Here is a 20402-nt window from a genome sequence, read left to right as displayed (position 1 = left end):
TAAAATTTAAAAAAATTTTTAAAATTTAATTCCCTTTTAAAAATTTAAAAATATTTTTTTTTTTTTTTTTTTTTAAAAAAAAAAACCTTAAAAAAAAAAAAAAAAAAATTTTTTTTTGTAAAATTATTAATCCGGGGGTAAAAAAAAAAAAAAAAAAAAACTTTTAAATTAAAAAAAATGGAAAAATAAAAAATTAATTTTTTAAAAAAAAAAAAAAAAAAAAAAAGAAAAAGAAAAAGTTTTTACAGTTTCAATCACATAAATTACAAATAATCCATTGTTTTTTTTTTTTTTTTTGTTTAATTATTTAATAGTTTAAATTTAATTATATATAAACTTTAATCATAATTTTTTTATTTTAAAAAAATATCTAAAAAAATATCTATAAAACTTATAAAAACGAAATTATTTATTCAATTAAAAAATAAACTAAAAACTAAATAATTTTAGAGTAATATTTAATATTTCCAAAAATAGATATAAATGTAAATATATAACCTTATATGTAATATAAAAATCTTTTTATTTTTTATTATTTTATTTTTTAAAATTTTTATATTTTTCCTAAAAAAAAAATATCTTTATTGCTTAAAAAAACGAAATTAATCATTTTTGTTTCCTATTTTTTTTTTTTTTTATTTTTTTTTTATTTTACCCTATATAATCAATAAATAATAATAAATAATATATATATATTTTTATATATATATTTTATAATTATTAAAAAAAAAATGAAAATTTTATTAAATTTAATTAAATTTTTAACAATTATCATTTTATTATTTAATCAAAATTTAGTTGATTGTAAAAGATATAAGTATGGTGATTCATTACCTGTAAATCAAAATATAGAAAATTATTACAATAGTATTGATAATTATCAAAATGAATTATTAGGAATTAAAAAGAAATTAATAGACACAACAATCATCGATAACAACAACAAAAACAACAAAGAAAATACAAATAAAAATGAATTTATGCAAGAAATTTCAAATTTAGAATATTCAGTTTCAGATAATTGCTCAAGTATTTTTTTAGGAATTATGATGAGTAATCCATTAATGGGTAAGTATTTAATATTTGTATTAAATATAATATTTTAAAATTATTAAAATTAATATATATTTTTTTGATTTTGATTTTTATAGCAATGTATAGTGGTGTTGGATTTAATGAGTTGGGAAATTACGATTCATGTATATCATTACCATCAAATGTAAGTCAATATTGTTTATTTGATGGTACAGTGGATGGATTGTTACCAGTTTTAGTTGGGGTTTGTTATCCAAGTGCAATTTATTGCTCAACAGAGGATGTCTTAGGTTTAATGACACAGTATTCAATATTATCATTATTACAATCCAATATGACACTTAATGCAACTACAATGTTAAAGTGTTATAATGAAACCAACCCAACTTTTACACCAGCCACAAAAAATGTAGGAACATGGGTTATGACAGGTATTTCAGGATTTATATTATTGAATGTTATAATTGGTACATTGGTAGATTATTTATTCTTTTTCAAATTGGTAGCCCTTAGAAAGAGATATGGGGGCAACAATAACCCATATTCATTATTAAATCCAAAAAGTTATTTTGAAAGTAATTACAATAATGTAAATAATAGTTCAAGTTATGGTAATAGTAGTAATGGTGATGACAATAATAATAGTTTAGATGATGAAGATGAATCCAATAAAAGAATTGAAGACCCAGAACCTCCATTTTATTTTTCAATATTGGATCAATTTGAAAATACAAATCATTGGTTTATAAAATATCTATTATGCTTTTCATTAGTAAAGAATTTCAATTCATTAGTATTTAATTCAAGTCAAAAGCGTCATTTCGATTCATTGGATGGTATCCGTACATTATCAACATGTTGGGTAATTTTAGGTCACAGTATATTATTCGGTGCTTTAGGTTTAGGTTACGATAATTTAATGTATATCATTGACTATGCATTTAAGCCATTCACTTTTCAAGCTGTACCAGCTGGTGAATTTGCTGTTGATAATTTTTTCATGTTATCTGGTTTTTTAGTAGTTTATTCAGTTTTAAATCAATTGAATAAAAATCAAAATCAAACTCAAAATGATAGTAAATCAAATATTGGTACAATTAAATTTTGGTTAATGTATTTAATTCATAGATTTATTAGACTAAGGTAATTATATAATTATTATATTTTTTTAATTTTATATCTTTTTTTTAGTTTTATTAATAATTTTTTTTTAAAAATTTTATAAAGTCCATTATATTACTTTTTATTATTTTTTTCAACTTATGTTATACCAATTATGGGTACTGGTCCAGCATGGTATATGTATTATAATTTTTCATATGAAGATTGTAATGCAAATTGGTGGGTAAATTTATTATATTTTAATAATCTTTATACAACTTTAGCAAATGAATGTTTCCCATGGGCATGGTATTTAGCAAATGATATGCAATTCTTTATCATTACACCAATATTTATAATTTTATTTAGAAAATGTAAAATTGTAGCTTGGATTCTAGTAGTTGGTTTAATTGCAGGTTGCATTATCAATTCGACCATCATTTCATATCACTACCATCTCACACCATTCTTTGATATGATGTCAAGTTCATCAGTTAACCAATCTCAATCTTTTATCACCGATATTTATCAAAAGCCATGGAATAGAATTGGTCCTTATCTAGTTGGTATTCTAATCGCCTTCATCTATTGTGATCCAAAAGCAAGTAGACGTGTTAGATATATCTATCATTTTAAATTGGCTCGTTACACCATTTATGCAGTAGCTTTGTTTATTACTTTCTTTTTATCTTATATTCCATACACCTTTTATAAGAATGCATGGTCCAACTATCAAAATGCTTTGTTCTCTGGTTTCGCTCACACCTGGTTTACCATTGGTTTGGGTTTATTCATGATTGCTACATTCTATGGTTATGGTGGTGTATTAAAATGGTTCTTAGAGTTGGGTATTTGGAAATTCTTTTCAAAACTTACTTATTCCGCTTATTTAGTTCATCCATTGGTCATCATGTATAGAATTTATTCAATGTCAAATTTATTACATTACAGTGTCATAGAATTTTCCTATATGTATGTTGGTAATATAGCTTTAACATTTGCTATTTCATTTGTTATTCATCTCTTAATTGAAAAGCCATTTATAAATTTAGAAAGATTATTATTTTCATCCTCTTCTTCAAAATCAACAACAAAATTATAAATTATAATTTTTAAAAAAAACAAAAAAAAAAAAAATCAATTAAACAATAGAAAATAATAATAGGTTTTTTAATCACTAGAGTAATTTATTTATATTAATAATATTATTAATAAAATCAAATTTAGAAAAAATAGTTTTTTTTTGATCATTTTTTTTTTTTTTTTTTTTCGTAAACCATAAATTTTCTTTTTTTGTAAAATCTATTTTTAATTATATTTAAAAATATTTTTTATTTTTATTTTTTTTATTTTTATTTTTATTTATAATAATTATCATAAATAGTTATAATTTAAACTTTTTTCAAATATATATTATTGGTATACCATATAGTTATAAATTTCTTAAAATTAAAAAAATTATAAAAATAATTTTTATTTTTTTAAAATTTAATTTTTTTTTAAATTTTTTTTTGTGTATTTTTTAAAATTTTTTTTTTTTTTTTTTTTTTTTTTAAAATTTATTTATTCCAAAGCAATTTTTTTATCTCTTTGTATAAATTTGAACTATATTTATTATTATTTTTTTATATATAATAACTTAAAGTTTTTTTGTGTTGTAAAGAATTAAAATAAAAAAAAACCTATTCAATCTTTTTAATTTTTTTTTTATCAGCAGTTAATCACAAAAAAAAAAATTTAATTAAATTTAAATAATCATTTCATAATAAAATAATAAATTTTAAAAAAAAAAAATAGTTTTAAACTTAACAATCATATAATAAAGAACATATAGTTTAATAATAGTTAATAATAGAAAAAAAAAATAAAAAAAGTAAAAATTTACCTATTATATTTTTGTATATATAAATAAATAATAAAAAAATAAAACAATAATAAAATAATAAATATGGTTCATGAATTTTTAAGTTATAATAATAATAATAATAATAACAATAATAATAATAATAATAATAATAATAATAATAGTAACAACATCAGTATCAACAACAATAATAATATCAATAATCCATATATTGGACAAACTAATAATTTATTTCAAAATAATTCACTTCAAGCAATAAATAGTCCATTTTTTATAAATCCAAAAGAACAATTCTTTAATAATAATAATATTCAGAATCAACAAGTATTTTCATATACAAATTTTCCACATACACAACCATCACAACCACAACAACAACAACAATTTGAACAAATGAATTTTTCACAACAACCACAACAAAATGCTACAAATAAAAAGAAAAGATCACATGAAGAGTCAACATCATCTATACCAAATCAGGAACAACATCAAATACAATTAAATCATTATTATCAACAATTACAACAATTCCAATTACAAAATCAACAACAGCAACAACAGTTTCAAACCTTCCAACCTATGCAAATCCAACAACAAATTCAACAACCTTCATCACCATATTTTTCAAATCAACTTACATCACCATTTAATTCAACATCACCTTCTTTTTCAATTGATAATAATAGTTATATAAATTATATTAATCAAAATAATAATAATAGAAATAAAAGAGTACACACAAATAGTAATAATAATAATAATAATAATAGCAGTAACATTAATAATAATTCAAATAGTAATTTAAATATTAATGATAATTATAGTAATGAAATTAAAAAATCATTAACCGAAAAAGGATGGAAAAATCAATTAGAAAAAGAATTTGAAAAAGAATATTTTAAATCATTAATGACATTTTTAGATAATGAAAAAGAAAGTGGTATTGTAATTTCACCACCAACTAATCAAATATTTAGATGCTTTAATGAAACACCATTTGATAAGGTCAAAGTTGTTTTATTGGGTCAAGAGCCACCATCTTCATCAAATCAAGCCAATGGTTTAGCATTTTCTGTTGATACTCATGTCAATAAACAATTACCAGCAACCCTTTCAAATATTTATTTGGAATTACAAAGCGATTTAAATATTTGCAAGAATACAACTCATGGCAATCTTGAAAAATGGTCCAAACAAGGTGTACTCTTGCTAAATAGTTCTTTAACAATTAAAAAAGGTTCATCAGAGTCCCATGGATCTCGTGGTTGGGAGCAATTTACAGATTATGCCATCGAGTGTTTAGCTAAATATCGTCAAGGTATCATCTTTTTATTATGGGGTAAACAAGCTCAACAAAAAATAAATATCATCAATAGTTCAAATAATAATCATACAATTCTCACTGCATCATCACCATCCCAATTTTCTGCACAAAAAGGTTTTTTCAGTTGTCACCATTTTAGTATTACAAATAAAATTTTAATTCAATCTTCTCAATTACCAATTGATTGGGATTTAGATAGTTTAGAAATTAATCAACAACAACAACAACAACAACAAAATAATTATAATGAAATTGATAATAATAACAATAGTTTAATTAATAGATCTTCTGAAAAAATAAACAATATAGATCCTTTAGATAATAACAGTATTAGCGGCAATAACAATAATAATAGTAATAATAATGGCAGTAGTAATAACAACAACAGTAAAGAACTTTCATCATCTACATCATCAACTAAAAATAATGAAAATCTAATTGAAAATAAAAAAGATAATAAAAATGAAGATAATAATAATGATAGTGACAATGACAATAATAATAAAATTAATAATAACAACAGCAACAATGATATTGATAATATTAATAATCATATTAACAATAACGACAATAATACAGAGAGAGATATTAAAAATGATAAAGAAGATAAAGAACAATCAAAATAAAGCTTAAATAAAATATTTTTTTTTAAAATCAAATAATTTTTAATTGAATTATTTTTTCTTTAAAAAAACTATATTTATTTTTAATACAAACAAATTCTTTTTACATTATCACAAAACCTTTCTTTTTTTTTTATTTTTTTATTTTTTTTGTGATTATCCCTTAAATTTTTTGGTTTTGTTAAAACAAAAACAAATTATAATAATTGTTTTGAACAAAAAAAAAAATAACAAGATATTTTTCAACAATAATATTTTCACTTATAAAAGGATCTTACTTTTTTCATTATTATAATCAATTTCATTTTGTGGGTAAAAAAATCTAAAAAAAAAAAAAAAAATTTTATTTCAAATTATCAACCTTTAAATCCAAACTGATTTTCTAATAACCATTTTAACACTTAATACTATCAATCATCGTTATCTAAAATTCTTAAAAATTTATTGTAATTAATTTCTTATTAATGTATAATAAAAATAATTAATAAAAAGCAAAAAAATAATAATAACAAATTTTTTTAAAACTACTCCAAAAATATTATTAATAGCTTCAGTTCCACAAAATCAATTTAAAGAAATCATCTTGATTATCATAAAAGATAAAATATTTTTTTTTTTTTTTTTTTTTTTTTTTTTTTTTAATTTTTTATTTAAATCCATTTTTTAATAAAATAAAAAGATTAATCTGTACCCTTATCAATTAATAAAAATTAGATTGTAATAGTTATATTTTTAAATTTATAAATCTAATAGTTATATATATAAATTAACAGATAGTAAATAATAACATTAATAACAATATTAATAAAATAAAATAAAAAATGGTAGAATTAATTTCAATTAATTATAAAATAATAGATAATAATGATATAGAAAAAAATACTTATTTATTTTTTTTAGTATGGCGTAACTTTTATACCAAATCACTAATTTTACAACATTTAAAATTTTATAATATACATTATTTTCAAAGAACATTTAACCTTGATTCCTTTTGTGCATATCCTTTCAAGAAATATTTGGGTTCAATGAAGTTAATTTTTTCAAATAGTCATGAAAAGTTAGTAACATTTTTAAATCACTTACCACCAACAGTAAAGTCCATCGAGCTAGGTAGCAATAATGCAAATGAACCCCTAGAAGTAGGGTGCTTTCCTAAATCAATAACAAATTTAAAATTAAATTATTGGTTCAATCAGCAACTTGAAAAGGGTGTTATAAATTCAACAATTCAATCTTTAACTCTCGGTAAAAGTTTTAATAATTCTTTAATAGACTCTTTTCCATCTCGAGGTTTAACTTATTTGGACCTAGGTTTTGAGTTTGACCAACCAATCTTCGCGAATGTACTACCAAAAACTTTAAAGACTCTTATCTTTTCCGATAGATTTAATCAAAAACTATATATTGGAAGTATTCCAAAGAGTGTAGAAAATCTTACTTTTGGTGGATGTTTTAATAGAGATTTAGAAAAAGATTTGCTACCTGAAGGGTTAGTTAATCTTACATTTGGTTATTCATTTAATAAACCAATATCAGTACTTTCTTCATATTCCGATTGTTATAGTACAGAAGAAAATACACCAAACAACAATATAGATATTATGATAGATAATATAACATTAGATAGTAATTGTAATGGTAATGAAGAATATGGTAATAATAATTGTTTTAAAATAATATCATTTTTACCATATAAATTAAAATCAATTAAATTTGGTTCAAATTTCGATAGGGATATAGATTTTGGAGTTTTACCATCCACATTAACCAGTTTAGAGTTTTCAGTAGTAGGAAATTTCAATAAACCAATTACTTTTGGAACAATTCCTAACTCTGTAACAAATCTTTCTTTTCCATCACAGTTTAATCAACCAATTAAAGTTAATAATAAAAATTGTTTACCACCAAATCTAACTAAGCTATCTTTTGGTAGATACTTTCAACAAGATATTGAAAAGGGTTCTATTCCATCATCAGTAACAGATTTATGTCTAGGTGGCATAGATTCAAATCAAGTAATTCAGGAAGGTTGTATACCAGACTCTGTTTTAAAACTTAAAGTTGGTGAAAATCAAATATTTAAATCAAACTCATTACCAGATAGTGTTTACAGTCTCCAAGGTTTAAATGCAATGTATATTAGAGAAATCCCACCACAAGTAAATTCGTTTACTTTTTTAGATTTAAATGACCCAATAGAGTACTTAAAAGATTTACCAAGGAATGTAGTTTCTGTTGACGTTGGTGGCTTATTTGATACCAGAGAGTTTGAACGTGCGATTATTCCAAGCCATATAACTTCCTTAACATTTGGAAGCTTATTTAATCAAAGAATTTTGCCAAGTTATCTTCATAATGTAACAAATTTAAAGAGTATTAAATTTGGTATTTTTTTTAATCAAATAATATTACCTTGCTCTTTACCAGATAGTATCACCTATTTAGAATTCGATCAAAGATTTAATCAAATACTTTCTTCTTCAACTTTACCAAAATATTTAAAAACTTTAATTTTAGGAAATGAATTTAATTCAGTTTTAAAATCAAATTCGCTACCCATAAATTTAGTATCTTTAAGATTAAATTCAAAATATTTTACTCATTCTATAAATTCTGATTCACTCCCAACAACAATAAAGCTTTTGGAATTACCAACACGAATAGCAAACGATGAGTATTCCAAAGATTGGTTACCAGATTCTTTAGAGCACTTAATTGTTCATGGCTCCCCCGAGTTTAAATTACCATTACCTCCAAATTTAAAGTTCATATATGTAAAAAATTCGAACCATGTATTTTTAGATTCAATTTCAAACTATGGTACCCAATTAATAAATTGTTTACAAATTGTCGAAGAAAGCTTATTTAATAATTTGTTTTATGTTTTAAACAACAAAATAATAAATTAATAATAACAATAATAGAATAAATCATTATAAATATTAGATTGTTTAATTATAACACATCCTTGTATATTTATTAACAGATTTTTTTCCCTATATAGCGATCTTTTAATAAATTTTTTTTAATAACTCTAACTAATAATTACTAAAAAATATAAGATGAAGTTTAATAATAGTTAATAAACAAAATCTTTTAAAAAAATAAATGAAAAATAATCAAAAATATAAATTAGATTTAGTAGATAATAGAGATAAACAAAAAAGGAAAAAAAAATATTATTTAATAAAATTTTATTATTATTTTTTTTTAATTTTTGGTATTATATTTTTTTATTTAATCATCTTAAAATAATTTTTTTTTACATTTTAAAGAAACTATGCACAGTTATATAGTAAATACTAATATTAATGATATTGAAATTCAAGATATAATAAATATATCATATGGAAAAAAGAAAATTATAATTGACGATAAACTTCTAGTTTTTTTAAAACAAGGAAGGGAAAAATTGGATGCAAATTTAAAAGAAAATAAAACAATATATGGTATAAATACCGGTTTTGGTGGAAATGCTGATTTAATAATACCATTTGAAAGCCTAGATCATCATCAATCAAATTTATTGGATTTTTTATCAGCTGGAACCGGTGATTGTTTTTCAGATGATTACGTAAGAGCTTCTCAATTTATTATTATCATTGCTTTATCAAAAGGATGGTCAGCAGTGAGACCAGAGGTCATTATTTTATTGGCAGATCACATTAATAAAGGTATAATTCCTCAAATACCACAATATGGTTCAGTTGGGGCAAGTGGTGATTTGGTACCATTAAGTTATATTGCTAATGCTTTGTGTGGTAAGGGTACTGTTAAATATAATAATGAATTAATGGATGCATCGAAAGCATTACAACTTGCAAATATTGACCCTTTAGTATTAAAATCTAAAGAGGGGTTAGCATTGGTTAATGGTACAAGAGTTATGAGTGCTGTAAGTTGTATTACTTTATATAATTTTGAAAATATTTATAATGCAGCTCTAGGTGCAGTTGCGTTGGTGGTCGAGGCTTTATTGGCATCAAGAGAACACTATGATATGCGTATACACTTATTAAAAAATCATCCCGGTCAAATACATGTTGCCGATACTTTAAATAACTATTTAAAAAAAAATTCGGATATTAAAAATATAACAAGCAATAAAACATATACACCATCAGCTGATATTACAAAGTTAGAGCAACCAGTTCAAGAAGTATATTCATTAAGATGTGCACCTCAAATATTAGGTGTAATATCAGAGTCTATAGAGTCTGCTAAAGTAGTAATAAAAAGAGAAATATTATCTGTAAATGATAACCCTCTTATTGATCCTTATACCGGTGATGCTCTTTCTGGTGGAAATTTTATGGGAAATCATTTAGCTCGAACAATGGATGGAATTAAAATTGATATGGCATTGGTTGCAAATCATCTTCACTCTTTGACTGCATTAATGATGTATAATGGGTTTTCAAAAGGATTACCCAACTCACTCAGCCCATACCCAGGATTGTACCAAGGGTTTAAAGGAATGCAGATTTCACAAACATCCCTTGTAGTGTGGTTAAGACAAGAATGCTCACCAGCTTCAATACATAGTCTTACAACAGAACAGTTCAATCAAGATATTGTTAGTTTGGGTTTACACTCTGCATTAGGTGCCGCCAATATGGAGAAAAAACTTTGTGATGTTATTTCAATGACATTATTAATGGCATGTCAAGCTATTGATTTAAGAAAATTACAAAATAATAATTTTGAACTTTCTGATAAAACTTTAAAACTATATGAATCAATTAGATCGATTGTACCATCATTACAAGAAGATAGACGAACTGATATTGATATCAAAAAAATTTCAAATGCAATTTATCAAAATAAATTAAATTTTATAAAATAAATTTATTTCTATACATTTAAAAATATTTACATAATGCTGTACATATATAAAATGAAAAACTTTATTTATCGCTTTTTTTTTAAAAATTATTGGGGATTTGGATTAAATTGTTTTTGTTGCTGTAATAGCTGTTGTTGTAATAATTGTTGTTGTTGGATCATCTGTTGTTGTAATAGTTGTTGTTGGTTTAATTGTTGTTGATTTAATTGTTGTTGGTTTAATTGTTGTTGTTGTTGTTGTTGCTGTATTAATGAGTTTACTACCTGTGGTGATGGAACTTGTTGGATTAAACCATTAGAATTTCTAAGTCCAACAAATTGAGGTTGTTGAAAAGTATTATTTACAAGTGAACTTGGTTGTTGACCTTGTTGTATTTGTTGTTGTTGTAATTGTCTTAAAAAGTGCATTTGTTGTATCTGTTGCTGTGATTGTGCCTGCTGTGGTTGTTGTGATGTTTGGGATTGAGGTGATGGTACATTGTTTGGCGATTGGCTGAATGTTTGTTGTAAAGGGGATTGAATTGGCGTGCTTGAATAACCCTGTTGTGGTGATAAATTTACATTTTGTTGGTTTATCACATGTGGAGGTGCTTGAAAAATTGGATTTATTAAATGTTGTTGCAAAATTTGAGGTGCTTGTTGTAATAGTTGTTGTTGCTGCTGTTGCTGAATTAAATGTAGTAGTTGAGGTTGTTGTTGAAGTTGTTGCAATAATTGTGGTTGTTGGTTTAATTGTAGTTGGGATAGCTGTGGTTGTTGAGCAGCTTGTTGTTGCATTTGTTGTAATAAAACTTGAGGTATACCTTGTGGATTTTGAACTGTAGGCTGTGGAGATAAATGGTTATGTTGTTGCGGTGATAGCTGAGGTGGTTGTTGCACATTTGGTTGGGGTGTTTGTGGTGTTTGTGGTGTTTGAGAAATCTGTAGTGGTTGTGATTGGTTTGGAGAATGAATACTATTATGTGGTGTAGAGGGTTGTTGAGCTGGAGTAGATATATTTGTGGAAGGAGTGCTTGCTGTTGTGGTTGCAGTTGCCACTGTTGTTGTTGCTGCTGCTGTTGTTGTATCTGTAGTAGAAGGTGTAAGTAAAGAACTGCTAGTTGATGAGGTACTGGATTTTAATGCTTCTTTTTTCTTTGATGATTTGGATTTCTTTTCTTCTCTTTCTTTTTCTTTTTCTTTTTCTTTTTTTGTTTTCTTTTTCTTTTCTTTTTCTTTTTCTGATTTCTCATTTGCCTTTTCAATCTTTTCTCTTTCTTTTTTAGTAAGTTTTTTTGATTTTGCATCTTTTTCTTTTTCCCTTTCTTTTTCTTTCTCTTTTTCCTTCTCTTTTTCCCTTTCCTTCTCTTTCTTTTCTGTAGAAGGTGAAGTTAATAGTGCTGTATTTGTATTAGCTGTAGTTGTAGCATTGTTATTTACAGGTGATTCTCCTACGATGGGTGATGTATTTGATGTACTAATCTTTTGTTGGGCATTGGCCATAGAAAGTGTTGATGAAACGGACTGTGGGTTTATAGGTGTTTGAGTTGTTTGAACAGTTGATCTTTGTTGTTTTTGAGCAACTTGTTGTGCTTGTTGTAATTGTTGTTGTATTTGCAATTGTTGTTGTTGCTGCTGAATTTGGATTTGTTGTTGTTGAATTTGAATTTGTTGTTGTTTAATTTGGTTTTGCATTTGTTGTTGTTGATGTATTTGTTGTTGTTGTTGCATTTGTTGTTCCATTAATTTCTGTTGATAATTTTTAGCCCTTACAGATGATTTTAATATAAAAACACCAATATTTGCTGGTGGGGTGCCTAATGGTCTAACACTATCTTTTTGTTTATTTGATTCATCAGTATCAGATTCATCAGTATTATCGGTATCATCTTCTGAAACAATTGATACTTTTGGCTTTTCTCCTAAAAACATCTTTTTAAATCTTGAGTTTGAACCAATTGTAATTGATTTGTAAGCTAAAGGTATTATTGGTACAACATTATAAACAGAAACAGTATTTTGAAATTGTGATGACAATACTGGTGAGTTAGCACTACTATTTGGGTTAGATATAATATTATTTTTGTTATTATTATTATTATTATTATTATTATTATTATTATTATTATTATTATTATTATTATTATTATTATTATTATTATTGTTGTCGTTGTTGTTGTTGTTGTTGTTGTTGTTGTTGTTGTTGTTGTTGTTATTATTATTATTATTATTGTTATTATTATTATTATTATTATTATTGTTATTATTATTATCACTATTATTATTGTTATTGCTATTGTTATTGTTGCTATTATTAATATTATTATTCATATTTTCATTTTTATTATCATTTTTATCATTATTATCATTATTACTGCTTTTATTATCTGCACTATTTTGATTGTTATCATTATTATTAATATTATTATCATTACTATTATCATTATTACTATTATTATTATTACTGTTGTTATTATTATTATTATTATTATTATTATTATTATTATTATTATTATTATTATTATTATTATTATTATTATTATTATTATTATTATTATTATTATTATTATTTTCACTATTTTTATTGTTTTCGTTATTTAATAATTGGTCCTTATCATTAATATTTAAATTTATATCTACATTCTTATTATCATTTGTAGTGGTTGTTGATGAACCTGGTAAAGAACTTAAGTGTGGGCTTGTTGACAATACATTACTATTTGCATTATTCTCCTCATTAGTCGTTGAGGAAGCAGAACCATCGATATTTAATTTATTAGATGAAGCCTTCATTGAATCGTATGTTCTTTTTCTAGCTGTTAATGGTTGTCCAATTTTTTTATAAATTTGTTGTTCCCCACTTGCTGTACTATTTGGTATCCCAGAACTTGAACTACTTAATGATGATGAACCTGTTACTGTAGTATTTGTTGTTTGTGCTGAAGTATTATTACTATTTGAGGAATCATTATTTACTCCATCTTTTTGCTGTGTTTGAGATGGTATTGGTGGTATATCATCGTCAATATTATTACCATTACTATTATTGTTATTACTATTACTATTACTATTATTATTGGTTGTAATAGGTGTATCTATAATCATTGGTTCAGATTGTTTTGGTGGATCAACTTTTTTTTTTGGTCTCCCTCTTCCAATACCTTGATTTGCTTTTTTCTTTGGATCGGGTGATGGTTTACTAGCTGGAGCTGTGACCGATGATGCTGATACTATATTAACCTTATCATTATCACTACCTTGATCTATATTTGTATCTACACTATTTATAATAACACTACCACCATTATTTATATTATTATCAGTTGGTGATGGAGTTGATGATTGTGAGGAAGATGATGAAGAGTTTAATGAATTTCCAACACAATTTTCAAAGTGTGATATGAATCTAGATTGTTTAATTGGTTTTGTACATTTATGACATATTGATAAAACCAATGGGTCTTTTGATGGTAAAATTCCAAATATATCCATATCTTTGAGAAAAAAAAAAAAAAAGTGTTAAAAATTTAGGTCAAAGATAATTATAATTATAAATATACTTACAATTTTCACTTAAAAAGTTATAACCAGAGCTATTTATATCATTATTACCATTATCATTATTATTGCTATCGGTTTCATCATTTTTTGTTGTGGCAACACCATTTTCTTTATCATCTTCAGCTTTTGATGCTAAAGTACTCATTGGAACTGTGGTTGCCGATGTAGATGTTGATGTTGATGTAGAGGTAGATGTTGAGGTTGAAGTTGAAGTTGAATTTTTAATTTGATTGCTTGTTAAGTTTTGTAACATATCACCTATCATTTCCCAAGTTGAGCCCGTTGGTAAAAATGGGGGAATATCATTGATATTATTTGAGCTGTTATTGTCTGCTGTATTTATATCTATATCTTTAATGTCGTTATCGTTAGAAGTCTCGAAAGATTTCATTACAACCTCACCATCATCAGCTTTGTTATTTGAAAGAGATGTCATCATACGATATCGTGAAATATTATTATTTTTTTTTTTTTTTACATGTAAGTTGAAATTAAAAAAAAATACATATAATTTTTAAAAAAAATAAAAAACCAAAAAGTATATAAAGTAAAATAAAAAACTATTTATTTAACTCCATATAAATAAATATACAATATATAGGATTTATACAAATAAATGAATGAATAAATATAAATAATATAAAATAAAAAATAAAAAATTTTACTTTTTTAAAAAAAAATAAAAAATAAAAAATTTAATTTTTTTTTTTTTTTTTTTTCAATTTTTTAAAAATTATTTTTATAATTAAAAAAAATATAAATAAATAATATTAAATAATAAAATTGTAAATTGGGATATAAAATTAATGAAAATCCTAATTTATCATTCATTTGAAATTAAAAAAAAAACAAAAAAATAATAATAAAAAAATCATTTAAAAAAAATCATTTTTTTTATTTTTTTTTTTAAAAAGAAAAAATTTATTTTTAGATCAAAATTAAAAACAATTGGAAATGAAAATATTTATATATTTGATTATTTAATTCCTTTATTGATGATTTAAAAAAATTATAAAAATTATCATAAGAAAAGTCAAAAAAGGAAGAAATATGTAAAAAAAAATCAAAATAAAATTTTATTTTTTTTTAATTTATTTTATTTTATTTTTTAAAAAATTTTTTTTCTTTATTTTATTTTTTTACCATAGTCGTCTTAATAAATCAATTAAAACACATATACAATTTCTATTTTATCCATTGTTATAATAGTTTATTATAAAATTAGATTTATATGTAGCAACAATAAATATATAAATTAAATAAATTAAATATAAATATAAATAAAATAAAATAAAATAAAATAAATAATTATAAGGTTTAAATAAAAGATATTTTAAATAATGAGTATTAATAGCGATTCAAATAATAGTAGTTTAAGAAATAGTAGAAATAGTTTAAATAATAGTTTAAATAATAGTTTGAATAATATTACACCAACAGCAAGTAGTATTAATAGCAGTGGCAATTTTTCTCCAAAGGAGTTTGTAACCAATGTCGAAGATGAAGATGTACTCTATGAAAACAAGCAAGTAGAGTATAAAGAAAGATTGGTGACATTATCAATTAAGCAATCTACACTTATCATTAGATATCATGACAATAACAACTTTACAAAATATTTAGTTGCAGATACAATTGTCGGTAGTGATACTACTGATAAATCTGTAACCATATATTCCTGTATTATGAATACAATAGACATTACCAAAGAATCGAGACGTAGAAAACAATTTAAATTTACTTTCAAAAACTCTAGCGAAGCAAATAGATTCAGTAAAAATATAGACGATCTATTTTTAAATATTTTACCAAGTAAGTATAACTTTTGTTTTATTAATTATGTTATTTAAATATAACTAATCAATAATAATACTATTTATTAATAATTTTTAGGAGGTAATCCAAAAACTAGAAAGATTAGAGTAATTTTAAATCCAAAATCTGGTAAAAAAATGTCAGAAAGTATATTTAATGAAATTAATCAATTATTTTCGGATTCAAAGATTCAAGTAAAGAAAACTGTAACCAAAGGACCAGATCATGCAAAAAAGATTGGATTTAAATTTAATGCAAAGAAATATGACACAATTGTATTTATTAGTGGTGATGGTTTATTCCACGAATTTATTAATGGTTTATTATCTCGTACCGACTATGAAGAGGCTAAAAAGATTCCATTAGCATTAATACCCGCTGGTACTGGCAATGGTATTGCTTGCTCCATAGGTTTACAAGATCCAATGTCATGTGCTTTAGCTGTTATTCGTGGCTTCACCAAACCATTGGATATCTCTGTAATTCAACAAAATGAATCCAAATGGTGCTCTATTTTATCTTTAACTTGGGGTATAGTTAGCGATGTTGATATCGAATCTGAAAAATGGCGTCGTTTAGGTGAATTACGTTTGGTATTAGGTGCTGCTATAAGAATTTTAAATCTACGTATCTATAAGGGTAAAATTTTATACTTGCCAGCAATCGAAATTTCAAAAAACGAAATGGCCAAAATACCAAAATGCTCCTACTCTTGTGAAGTATGCGAGTCTGATGATGCTATCCAAACCATTAGCGATATCGTTTCAAACCCAGAAAACAATTTAACCAATCCATTGCAATACTCTAGATCATCATTAAGAAGATCATTAAACAATAGTGGTACCATTACTAATATAGGCTTAAACAACTCAACCGACAGATCATTGGACGAACTATCAAAAGAAATCGAACAAAAAGAAGAGGAACTTAAAAAAAGTAACAACTATAACGATAACATTTCAGAGGATCAAGATGACATTGAAAAACCATTAATGAAATCTACCGAGATCTACAATGTACCAACTACCAAACTACCAAATCAACAATTTTTAAAGCAATCAGAACAAGAGTTATTAGCAAATGGTTGGAAAAAATTAGAAGGTGAATTTATTGGTATCGTTGCAAGTACAGTATCACATTTAGCTTCAGATTTTATCGCCTCACCAAGTGCACATCTTTCAGATGGTTTAATAGATTTAGTAGTTATTAAAAGTGATAAGAATTTAAGCAAAGCAGGCTTGCTATCAATTTTAACAGAATCAAGTACAGGTAATCACATCAAGAGTGATTTAATCGATCAATATAAAGTACATGCTATGATTTTAGATCCATCAACTGAAAGAGAAGGTATTATTGCAGTAGATGGTGAAAAAATCACCTATGGTAGAACCTCAATGGAATGTATGAGAGGTTGTATAAATTTAATTTGTAGATCTTACTAAAATAAATAAAAATAAATAAAAAATAATCATAATTAAAAAAAAAATAAAAAATAAAACAAAAAAAATAATTATTTTTTAAAACCTATATGTATTTATTTTTCTTCTTTTAAAATTTAATATTTAGAATTTGATAATTCACTTGGGCAATCTAATGTTCTATAATAGTTTGATTTATAATCATAGAACTTTTCTACTGCATTACATGTATATTGGATACATTCAGAAATAACAAAACATTTTGAACAACTTATTGGAGTTAAATTTGAACAACCTTCTTTTTCAATACAACGTTGGAGCATTGCTTCATAGTCTTTGCATTTTGGTTCTTTGATTTCACCTGATGGACCTACACATACAGTTTTAGAGCTACCAGTACAAACACACAATCCACCATTACAGTCTGATTCATCATTACATGATTTGAAATAGGATGGATTTATTTCACATTTCTTTGTATTGGTGTTACATATTTCGCCATTATAATAATTGCATGATCTTTCTGAATTATCAGTGCATGAGTCCCCTACTTTTGAACTATAGTTATCGACGCATTTACCATTTGAATTACAGTGTTGATCCGATTCGCATTGATCATCATTTTTGCATGATGAGTTGGTTCCGTTGAATGGTTGGCACTTTTTAGTATCTAAATTGCAAAATGTATTTAATGGACAGTTAAATTGATTGCATGGTGATGTTAATTGGCAAGTACCTTTAATACATTGACTACCCTTGACACAATTTCCTTTGAATGAGTGGATACGTTCACCACATTTTTCACCAACTTTGATATTTAAAACACACTCGCCTTCAATACATTCAGCCCAATTAAAATTTAATGTACAATCTGATTTTACTTTACAAGATTGCCCTGGCATACGAATTCTTCCACATTTACCTTCATAACATACATCTGGGAAATTACAATCCCCATGAACCTTACATGAATCTCCACTTTTAGCAAAAGTTCTATTTGGACCGCATTCATAAGAATGAACTATTTTTACTAAAACTATTATTATTAATAAAATATTTAAAATCTTCATTTTTAATATGTTTTTTTTTGTTTTTTTTATTATTTAATTATTATTATAATAATTATTATTTATTTTAATTTATTATATATTGAAAATGAATGATTTAATTCAATTAATTTATACAATTTTAAAATATAAATAAAAAAATAAAAATAAATAAACTAAAGAAATAAATAAATAAAAATAAAAAAAAATTAAAATAATATTAAATCATCAACTCCATTACTAAATTAAACAATAACCTTTATTTATCATTATTCTCTTTTGTTTTTTTATTCCTATTACAATATACTTATATGTCAAAATTTATAATATTACCATTATTGTATATATCTATTATTTTAAACAATTAAATTTAATTTTTTTCATGTATGGGGTTATTGTTTGTGTGAATGTGTGGGTGGGTGTATATTAATATAGACTTATTTGTATTGGATTATAATAAAGTAAATGTACCACTATAATTCTATACAAATATAGATATTAGATATATAGTGTTATAGTATCAAGTTATGTTGATGTTTTTTATTTTTTACTAAAAATCAACTAATATGATAACTATATGTTTAAAAGAACATCATTAAAACAAATAAAATCATTTTTTTATATAACGCAATATATCCATAAAATATTATTAAATAAATACAAAAAATATATCTGATGACATGGAGTTTAATATAAAAATTATATTTATACAGATGACATGGATAAATAAAATAGTTATAAGAGGATTTGTTCACTTGAATTATGGCGAAAAAAAAAAAAAACAACCAAAAATTTTATAATATCCGAAAAAAAAAAGATTTTTTACAAAACCAAAAAGCTCGAAAATATTTTTTATAAAAATATGATGAAATGAATAAAAAATTAAAATTTTTTTATTTTTTAAAACAATTTTTTTATAAAAATTTTTCATAAAAAAAAAATAAAAAAATAAAAATTATCAAATCAATTCTTTGTATTTTGTATAATATTAAAAAAAAAAAAATAATGCCAAGTAAATATTACTATTAAATAAATAAAAATAATAAAAAAAATTAAAAACTAATTTTATTTTAAACAGATCCATCAAATATTAAAGCCCAATCTTCAAATTTCAGAGTTCTCAATATTAAATTACCATCAACCGCCAAAGGTAGCTCATCACCATCACCATCATCCTCCTCATCCTCAAGAAACTCTTCATTCAAAGCTTAAATTATAAAAATGTATTAACAATCATTAATAAATAAAATAAACCTTGAATCAATTTGTATAATTTATTTATTTATTTTATTTTTTTTTAAAAAGTTATTTTAATCATTTATTTATTTTTTTTTGAAAGGTTTTTTTTTATAAATTGGTCCAAATAATAAAAAAAAAAGAAAAAGAGCATAAAAAATTTATAATTTGAAAAATAATGATTAATTTAATCATTTTATTTTTATTTAATTTATTTTTAAAAAAACTAATTAAAACGAAGAGAGATATCTTAAGAAATTATAAAAAAAAAAATGAAATATTACCTAAATTTTATAAATTAAAGTAATATTTAAAATTTTGTTTTGTACAATAATTTGATGGCTTCTATATTTACAGGTGTACATTTCTAATTTTTTTTTGATATCTCTCTTTTAAGAGGGTGCAATAAATTTGATATTGAGGGGTTGATTTTTTTTTTTACTTTTTATTTAAAATAATAGTAAATAAAAAATTATGATCAAATACTATTGCACCCACGGCCACAGATTTACTTATTCTTGAACTTGTTGTCAGAGTCTTCACCATGGAGAA

At 23.6% G+C, this 20402-nt stretch overlaps 7 protein-coding genes across 7 annotated transcripts; 5 read left to right on the top strand and 2 right to left on the bottom strand.

Moving 5' to 3' along the window:
* Window positions 1–731: 731 nt before the first annotated feature.
* On the top strand, window positions 732–3238 carry DICPUDRAFT_158919 (uncharacterized protein; the record flags this gene model as incomplete). The annotated part of the gene is made up of 3 exons (XM_003293937.1): window positions 732–1068; window positions 1152–2178; window positions 2263–3238. 3 exons carry the CDS (start codon window positions 732–734, stop codon window positions 3236–3238), a joined length of 2340 nt encoding a protein of 779 aa, XP_003293985.1.
* Window positions 3239–4852: 1614 nt separating this feature from the next.
* Window positions 4853–5512, top strand: DICPUDRAFT_10636 (uncharacterized protein; the record flags this gene model as incomplete). The annotated part of the gene is made up of 1 exon (XM_003293936.1): window positions 4853–5512. A coding segment is annotated over one exon (660 nt), but the record flags the coding sequence as incomplete, so codon positions are not given.
* A 1283-nt stretch (window positions 5513–6795) lies between these two features.
* On the top strand, window positions 6796–8532 carry DICPUDRAFT_5964 (uncharacterized protein; the record flags this gene model as incomplete). Its single annotated transcript, XM_003293935.1, has 1 exon — window positions 6796–8532. A coding segment is annotated over one exon (1737 nt), but the record flags the coding sequence as incomplete, so codon positions are not given.
* A 698-nt stretch (window positions 8533–9230) lies between these two features.
* On the top strand, window positions 9231–10796 carry DICPUDRAFT_42810 (uncharacterized protein; the record flags this gene model as incomplete). Its single annotated transcript, XM_003293934.1, has 1 exon — window positions 9231–10796. The coding sequence occupies one exon, from the start codon at window positions 9231–9233 to the stop codon at window positions 10794–10796; it is 1566 nt and encodes a 521-aa protein (XP_003293982.1).
* An 86-nt stretch (window positions 10797–10882) lies between these two features.
* DICPUDRAFT_84489 (uncharacterized protein) lies at window positions 10883–14771 on the bottom strand (the record flags this gene model as incomplete). The annotated part of the gene is made up of 2 exons (XM_003293932.1): window positions 10883–14268; window positions 14339–14771. The coding sequence occupies 2 exons, from the start codon at window positions 14769–14771 to the stop codon at window positions 10883–10885; spliced, it is 3819 nt and encodes a 1272-aa protein (XP_003293980.1).
* A 904-nt stretch (window positions 14772–15675) lies between these two features.
* On the top strand, window positions 15676–17592 carry DICPUDRAFT_158914 (uncharacterized protein; the record flags this gene model as incomplete). The annotated part of the gene is made up of 2 exons (XM_003293933.1): window positions 15676–16147; window positions 16229–17592. 2 exons carry the CDS (start codon window positions 15676–15678, stop codon window positions 17590–17592), a joined length of 1836 nt encoding a protein of 611 aa, XP_003293981.1.
* Window positions 17593–17660: 68 nt separating this feature from the next.
* Window positions 17661–18712, bottom strand: DICPUDRAFT_93141 (uncharacterized protein). Its single transcript, XM_003293931.1, has one exon. The coding sequence runs from the start codon at window positions 18636–18638 to the stop codon at window positions 17706–17708; it is 933 nt and encodes a 310-aa protein (XP_003293979.1). The 5' UTR covers window positions 18639–18712; the 3' UTR covers window positions 17661–17705.
* Window positions 18713–20402: the final 1690 nt, after the last annotated feature.

The sequence above is a fragment of the Dictyostelium purpureum genome, assembly GCF_000190715.1.
Source record: "Dictyostelium purpureum unplaced genomic scaffold DICPUscaffold_488, whole genome shotgun sequence".
NCBI lineage: Eukaryota > Evosea > Eumycetozoa > Dictyosteliales > Dictyosteliaceae > Dictyostelium > Dictyostelium purpureum.
The sequence above is the reverse complement of the archived record's forward strand: the minus strand, read 5'-3'. Positions and strand labels throughout refer to the sequence as shown.